The following is an 8324-nucleotide window of genomic DNA, read 5'->3' on the forward strand; positions in this document are numbered from 1 at the left end:
TCCTAGCATTATGCTAACCGCTGTTAGCTTGGTTATTTTCCGTCTTAAATGAGAACCGTTACTCCTCSTAGCWTTWTGCTAACAGCTGTTATCGTGGTTTGCTTGCGGCTTATTTTCCTTTTTAAATGAGAACATCAACCGACACGTTCAGAAACAAAATGCTACTCRACTCGGAGTGCTGTACAAACTTCTGAGAGGCCGTTAGAKAACACAACACCTGCATGGAGGTAAATCTGCATCAGCATCTGCTGGTGTAATCCGCCGGGGGAGGCGAGAGTCTTGATCATCTTCAACAAGTTTGGGATGAAGCCGGGTAATCAACTTCTGCACAGCTGTTTCTCACACTTTAAATGTTTCCCTCAGACCCTCAGAGGTACCATGTGCAGAACTGTGCAAGACTCATAATTAGACTAATTTGTAAAGCTATGTAGGTCAAGTCTGCAAAATACACAAATACTGAAGAGAGGGCTGCATATTTTGTTCTTTTATAGGGAGAACTTTTCTGCTTTTGTTCAAGTTTTTTTAAACACTTTGTGATGCTACAGTCAAACTTCTGTGTACTCCATTGAGATTTTACGTGTCACTTTTACTCGGATGCTCCTAAATAAAATCAGCAGCCTTCAGAAACCTCTCAAGTGTAATTTAATCTCTGCATAAATACAGATCTTATTTAGGGCATTAGAGGTTTATGAGCATCATAAACATCAAATTTTGGAGGGCTGACTCTTTTCTGATTAAAATTGTTTTAAATAACCACATATCTACAAAAGCGTTGTTTGGGGATGTGATGTGACACMAGGTGAGAAAGTTCCWGGCGCTTTTCATTAAGGTTTATGTTTCCTTTTCTGTGTGAAAGAATCCGATCAGCTCTTCACCTCGCCGTTTGTTTACATTTCTATATTTGACTCTGACAATCTGATTTACAGCGTCGTTAACGACACGGACATAAAGACACGCTGGGTTTACGGCTGCATCTCAGCCACAGATATCACAACACATTTTTTTCTCATTTACTAAGCCATGCCAAATCCACTTCTTCTGAGGTTACATTATGACCACGGCAGAATTAGCAGGAATTATTATTTTAATTATTTTAGATTTTAGATTTTGTTTTCTGCAGGATCCCAGTTGTGTGAGCATTTTAAATGAAAACTCTCACATCTAGACTGAAATCTATACAATTTATATATTCAGTTTTTTATCTTTTTTAAAAGTTTGTCTTAAAATTACACAATAAATAGTGCGCTTTTCAGGGAACCTTTATTTTTAAAAGCAGTTCATCAGAGAGCTGCCACTCAGRGCAGGAGTTTCCCGTTCAGTTTCGGTTTATTGTGCGTCGTTTCCTCATTGGATTCGCAGTGACAGATAGTGGTTCGTAACAGTTTTTTAAAGACGCCATTATTCATTGACAAAGAGAGAATTAATCATGTCATCATTTCAAGTCAAGGTTCTTGTATCCAGACAAAGATAAACGGCGCTGAGGGACTGGAAAAACTTCACGGAGCAGTTATGGTTCAATTTACTCTCATAGTGTTTCATCAGCACACAGTGATGAAGGGAATTATGATCATGAATCACAGCATCGCCTCCAACCATTGACTAGAAAACTGTCTTGTGTTTGATGGACTGCCTTGGAGCCGAGCCAAATTCAGAACGGCGCATCAGGCTGCTGACCCAGGAGGAACTTTCTGGTTAAAATTGGCAGATTACGCCATGATTTATCTCCACCGGCACAGCAAAGTGGAAAGGCAAAACCCGATACACTGGGGTGGGGTGAAACCTGATGAACGCACATGGGGGAAAAAAAGTGTGAAAGGTCACTGCTTATTCCAGAGTATTTTTAGCAATTATTTGAGGGGCGGGATGAGGCTGCTATTGACTGAAGCAGCTCAGATTTTGTTTTATCTTCTAGATTAGAAATAGTAAGCCAAAAGTTTGAGAAATTGAAATGTTCACAGCTCTGAATCAAATTGTAATTTAGCTAAGCTGACTGGAAAATTAACTCCTGAACTTTGATTGCCTCCTAAGATCTAAATGAGTTAGGCTTTGACGTTGCAAGACGGCGAGTTTTTAAATTCTCTTAATAGTGATCCACTTTTAGCAACTGCAGCCTATCGGGTGTGGAGTCTTAGGAAGTGAGCTGCATGAGGAGGATTGTATCGTCAATGTTTTTTACCTTCATATCTGACTTATGTAACTGGACACTTCTGGCTTTACAGTGAGAAGGTCACAGGTCATCTGAACACCCAGCTTAAGGGTCCCATGAAGTTATTTATTTAACAACCAAAAGTGGGATCTGCTCATAACCAGCTGAATGTTTAGGAAACTGGAGTTAATAACTTTTAAGGGAACTCAAACAAGCCAAGTCTTTAGAAAACCCAAGCTACCGTCGTTGTCTTCAGGAAACTCAAGATATGCAAGTGTTTAGGATACGTTACCTAGCAGAGTGTTTAGAAGTTTGATAACTTGTAATATAACTCAAACTAGCTGTAGGAAACTTGAGCTAATTCAAATTAGCTAAGTGCTTTATGTAGCTCAAGGTCCGTATATACGGTGCAAGAACTTAGGAACACAAGAAGGTTCGAACCCGGAAAAAATATTCTGTCCAAGATTTTACAAACTATGCAAAAGCTTTAAATTTCTTTTTTTGTTTTTTACTCAGGAAGAACACTTTTCTCTTTTTGTTAGGACTTTTCATATTTCACATTTCACCTTTAGGAAGTCCTTCCCAACGTGGCATTATGCTGCAACGTTATGTCATTTGGTTCCTGCATCACCAGGAAAGAGAAAACGTTTCTCAGACAAAAGCAGAACTTTGAACATTTCTGCGTTTCCGCATTAAATCACACGTTACTTGTTGGCTACCAGTCCAGCCTGACGCAGGTGTTCTGCCCAAAGTTTGGCTTTTCTAAATGCATCAGTTCTCTCAGAGTATGGACAGACCTCTGGTCTTTAAGAGCTTATAAAGTGTTTGGGAAACTTAAACTTAATGCTTTCCTCAGTTGTAATCCGTCTTTATTTAATTGTAAGCTTTGCATTTCAGTTTTGTTTAGCTGAACAAAATATTGAGTTGAGTAGCTGCTAGCTAGGTCAACAAAATAAATGTCCAGTTTTATTTTTGCTATAAGTAGTTAAATATTGTAAAGTAGCATAAGGAACACAGGTCATTTGCATACTAGTAATGCTTTTAATGAGCTTATTTTAGTTCATGTAGGCTTGGAAAAGGGCAGCACATACGGAAAACGTTTTAGAAGTACCTCTTAGTTAAAAATTGCAAAATACTAGAATGCAACATAAAAGACTAAAGACATTGAAATAGCCGTAATGTGTGTTTTGTATGCGATGCACTGAGGCAGAAACTGAAATATGAACCTGAGTCCCTGAGAGCTCAGAGCAAATAAGCTGCAGTATGTAAGTGTTACTAGCACAGCACAGCGAGGATGACTCTGGTGCCTTTCACAAATGCACAACGATGATGTCACAGCAGGTGGATGGGTGACAGTTGTGGCATATAAAACTAAATTTATAAACTTAAAAGTCTAGAAGTGATTTAATTTCCTGTACTTGCAATAAGAAGAAAAGTTTTTCCTGTTTTTGCATCATTAACCCACTTTTCTCCATCTAACATCTACAAAATGAGGGATTTCACTGTAACAAATGTTTTTATTTTTATTTTGAGGTTTAACTTGGGGAATTAAATACTCTAAAGTTTGTTACTTGCTGCAGACAGTTTGAGTGTAATAAGTACAAACAATCCACGTTTTCTCCCAAAACAAGACAATCATAGCAGCTCTTAGCTTGTTTTCATAAGTGAACGCTTTAAACTTGCTTTTCTCACATAAATATTTGAGATGATTCCACTTATTTCACAACATGCTTTAGCATCGTGTATTTTAAACGTCAAACCAGAGCAGGGCATTTAAATTCAAGCATCAACAGTGTGACTTAACCACGTCTTTGTCTGTAATTAGGATAAATTATGCTGTTATAACAAGTATCTGCATACCTTCAGGGACTGGCTCAGGCATGGTTATTCCTGCGTCTCCTCTTTTCTGCTGGATGACTGAGGGCTTGTGGGGCTTATTCCTTTTATTTCTCCCCTCTCCGTGTTATTCAAAGCTTCCCTGGAACTCAAGTCCCCCCACACCCTTCAGTGAGCAACGAGGTCTGCAGAGACTGATGACGCCCTTGAGGAGTTCAAGACGAGAAGCAGTCAGAGCGGGAGCAGGAGACAATGCGGTGAGGTGGTGGTGAAAAGGGGCTCGCAGATTTACAGAACCAAGGATTTAATAGGCTGGGTAAATCTGTCAGGCTTTAAAATCCTTCAGAAGAACGCAGAAACCACCAGGAGGAGCGTCAACTTTAACTGCCAGACTAATCTTTCAATTAACTCCCCTTACACTGGCGTTAAGAGCCGGATCAACAAGTCTTTGCAAATAAATGCAATACTTTAACAGACACGTTGCTCCCTGTGAAAAGGGAGTTACAGATTTAGACGGATGAGCACAAAAATCCTCCAAACAGACGAATAAAAACCCAACAGGCTCCAGTTTCTGGGACTTTTTCTCGCTTGGATTTGTTGAATTTTTGATATGAGAAAAGTAGGAGCTTTGATGCCTTTTTTCATTATGCATTAAACGTATTCGAAATGTTCGCATACATCATGTAACAGAAGAAGAGAAATCCATCCGACGACCTTAAAGTTTTCACATGCAACATTTTCAGGGGACAGTAAAAAGAAAGTCTGAAGCCAAGGTCGAGCTGGAGGTCATTTACGTTTTCTAACGCTTTCCCATCTGGGCTTCATCTCTGTTGTATCTGTTTTTCTACACTTAATGTTGGATTTTTATCATTTCAGATCCTGGTAAAGTTCTGTTTATTTATACGTTAAACCCTATTAGTGTGTTGTTTTTAAATTCATGGAAACGTGTGATTAGTTTTAGCATCAAATGTTTTAGCTGAGGCAGTGAGGTGGTTGTGCTGTAGCTCCCTCTACTGGCGGCTCACAAAAGTAGCACTTTTACATAATAACAGTAGCTAGCACAGATGCTAACAGAAATGTTGTTCAGTTCATTTAATAAGGAAGGAGATAAAAAAAAATAACAATGCTGCCACCAAATCTCCAGTCATTTTGACACAAACAGTTGAAAGTTTTTAATGTGGCTCACTGTCCAGGGCAGCATCCTGTTGGGGGCGGCTCAAGAGCTTGAAGTAAAGTAAAATGCCCTAAAAGGTTTTATGTTGCTCATTATTTGGGGAGTCACTGCCCCCTGTGTTGTGCAGGTGATTCTGATTCCTGATTAAAAGAGGAAAAAAGAGAAAAATATAATTTACAATGGCTGCTGGAAAACACAAGTTGTTGATTTACCATCCAGAAACCACTTCCTGCTTTCTTGTTGGTTGTACAGGAGGCTACGCTTCTGCTTTTCAAAGATGTACGGTTGTATAATTGTGCATCTGTTGGCAGCCATTTTCACGTGCAAGTCTAAATGTTGAATTGGGGGCGTGGCCAGCAGCAGCTTATTTAGATTTAAAGTGACAAGACACCCTAAAAAGGCTCAGTCTGACAGGAGATCAACTGAAACTGAGCAGATTAAAATCTCATGATAATTTCATGCAAAAGTGTAACAAACATAGAGCTAATCTAACTGTTGAAGGAAGTAAGTAAAGATCTCCTTTACTTAATTAAATGGCTCAGTAAAAACAACCTTTTAAGCTGAATTTCCCAGGATTGTCGTATGCGTCTGAAATTATGCAAAAGAATGTTGTGCGTTCTTTTAGTATCCAAACAAAAAGAGATAATATATGCGCTGGCAGCTTGTGGCAACAAACTGAACTCTGTGCTTCTGTATCACCTCCCAGATGGCAGAGTGATTCTGAGGACCTGTGAGACAGAACGGGCATCTGGAGGTCCGTTTCACAGCAGACGTGGTGTGAACAGGCGGCTAGCCAATGCTAGTAACTCTGCACCCTGTAATATCACCTGCAGCAGAAGTCCGTCTCCTGTTCCACTGACCTCCCAGTGGGGGGTCCAGGTCCGGTAGTGGGCCTGTCTTAATCAGGCTCCCGGCTCTAGCAGCCCCATGATTTACCAGCAATGTGCATATGCATCAGCTGGAGCCGCCGCAGAGACGAGGGTCAAAGTGTGAACCTGAGAATGGTGCAGGAACGCTGCTGGACGAGGACTACTAGAAAGCCGCGGCCCAAAACCACCAGAAGGAGGACGGGAAACAGTTTGAACAAAGTTGAGCTGTATGTTACCCAGTCAGATCGTTTATGGCTCCTCGTGCTGAGAAAAGAGGCTCCTTCTGTTTTTTTCATACATTTGGTTTGTAAGCGGAGTGGATATCGATCGTTCACTGCAGGCTTCTCTCAATAAAGCATAGCTGAGTGCACTCATTTGCACAGCGAGGTGGCAACCAGTGAAGCACATATTTTAAATGTTAAAAATAACCATGATGAAGGTTTCTAACTCATGCAGCAGCTACACTGCAAAAACCTAAACTTAACAAGCACTTCTGGTCTGTTTTATAGTGCAAATATCTCCAAATAAGACAAAACTAACTCAGAAGAAACTTTTCATCAAGATGTAGGAGCTTGTAGGCCAGTATTTCCACAGGCAGATTATTTCACTTATGGGAAAAATAATTATTATGAAATTAAAATCTATATTATTAATGAATTAGTGGCTTTAAACAAACTCCTATAAATTCATGAAAAGTTACTTGTAAGTTAAGCTTTGTTATATTCCAAGTGGGGGGCTGCACAGTGGTGCAGTTGGTAGAGCTGTTGCCTTGCAGCAAGAAGGTTCTGGGTTCGATTCCCGGTCCTTCTGCATGGAGTTTGCATGCTCTCCCTGTGCATGGTGGGTTTTCTCCAGGTACTCCGGTTTCCTCCCACAGTCCAAAAACATGACTGTCAGGTTAATTGGTCTGTCCAAATTGCCCCAAGGTGTGAGTGTGTGTGTTCATGGTTGTTTGTCCTGTGTGTCTCTGTGTTGCCCTGCGACAGACTGGCAACCTGTCCAGGGTGACCCCACCCCTCACCCGGAACGCCAGCCAGAGAGGCACCAGCACCCCTCCCCACCCCACCGAGGGACAAGAGTGAAAGAAAATGGATGGATGGATATTCCAAGTGCAATACACTGTAAAACATTTGAAGGTGGTTTAACTTGAAAATGAAAGTTCACCTGCTGCAATTTAAGTCAACAAGAAAAATATTTTGGTTTTAATTCATAAATTAAAGTTCATGAAGTTGATTTAACAACTTGTTGTCTCAACACACTAAGATATTTGCACTAGAAACTAAAAAAAGTTTCTAGTGCAAAATCTTTATAATAGATTAAGATTGAGTGGTTTTGCTGTGCAGGAATAAATGTAAGAATGCATAAAAAGCTTTAGAGCAGAATCTGCAATGACTCTTCAGTTCATGATTATAACTTGTGTGTCGTTCAGGAACATGAGGCCCTGCGTTTACAACCCGACTCTCCTGCTGCCTGCATCCGGTGCATCTAATGCGATCAGCCGGTGATGATCCAGAATCTGAGCTTTCGTTAATTTCACTTGAATTTGCTTTGCATAGCAAGAAATCTGGCTGATGCAGGGTTCTTGTTTTAGAAAAAAGAAGACGCGCTGCACAGCTGTGAGCCAAACAAAGCCGAGCCGCTGTAATGAGCACACTGCGCCGGAGCTGGAGTCGCTCACCTACAAATGCTTCTCATTAGTACAGCTAAGCTGCCTTCATTTTTCTACCTTTCATTTTAATAATGCTGCAGAGGTCGACTTGTTTCCGCTACTCAAACTGTTCCTCTGCTTCCTTGCTAAAGTTTGCAGAAGCTTTGAGTTTATTCCCATTTAGTTGCATTAAAACTACAAATTTTGATGTATTTTTCAATGTGAAGTTGAAGGAAAGTGTTTGTGTCAAACTGAAGACGCGTGGGCCAAATCTGGCCCGCCGCAGCTCTTTATGTGGCCGTCTAGATTCTAGATGAAACACTAAATGAGCTTAAATATCATGTTATCAATAAAATCAATGCAGTTTTTATCTGGTTACTGTGAAATTATATCAATCAGTCACTCGAGTTTTTTTGAGAATTATCGCGTAAATTCATGAAAATCAACAAATCCCCACACGTTTTTGCACTAATTGGGAGTTTATTACAGATTTTTCTCAAAAACTTACCTACTTGTACTAAACAGCTGCCTGAGCTTTAATTAATGTCAGGTTATAGTCCATGATCTACACAGCGAGCAATGAAAGGTCACATTTAGCATTCAGCTTCTATGCACCACAGATTTGGAACAAACTTCCAGAAAACTGTAAAA

General features: G+C 40.2%; 1 protein-coding gene and 1 long non-coding RNA gene across 9 annotated transcripts in view; one reads left to right on the plus strand and one right to left on the minus strand.

Moving 5' to 3' along the window:
* The window catches only part of LOC103481221 (myosin-binding protein C, fast-type-like), a 30231-nt gene extending 26084 nt beyond the window's left edge, over positions 1 to 4147 (minus strand). For all 8 annotated transcript variants that reach the window (XM_008436559.1, XM_008436556.1, XM_008436557.1 and 5 more), the window contains exon 1: positions 4007 to 4147. In XM_008436559.1, the coding sequence (XP_008434781.1) occupies positions 4007 to 4028 (22 nt within the window). In that variant the 5' untranslated portion in view covers positions 4029 to 4147. The remainder of the gene's footprint in view (positions 1 to 4006) is intronic.
* Positions 4148 to 4157: 10 nt separating this feature from the next.
* LOC103481219 (uncharacterized) lies at positions 4158 to 6411 on the plus strand. Its single transcript, XR_536247.1, has 2 exons — positions 4158 to 4239; positions 5863 to 6411. It is a non-coding gene; the product is annotated as an uncharacterized LOC103481219 (long non-coding RNA).
* Positions 6412 to 8324: the final 1913 nt, after the last annotated feature.

Source organism: Poecilia reticulata, linkage group LG19, assembly GCF_000633615.1.
Source record: "Poecilia reticulata strain Guanapo linkage group LG19, Guppy_female_1.0+MT, whole genome shotgun sequence".
In the NCBI taxonomy this organism is placed as follows: Eukaryota; Metazoa; Chordata; class Actinopteri; order Cyprinodontiformes; family Poeciliidae; genus Poecilia; species Poecilia reticulata.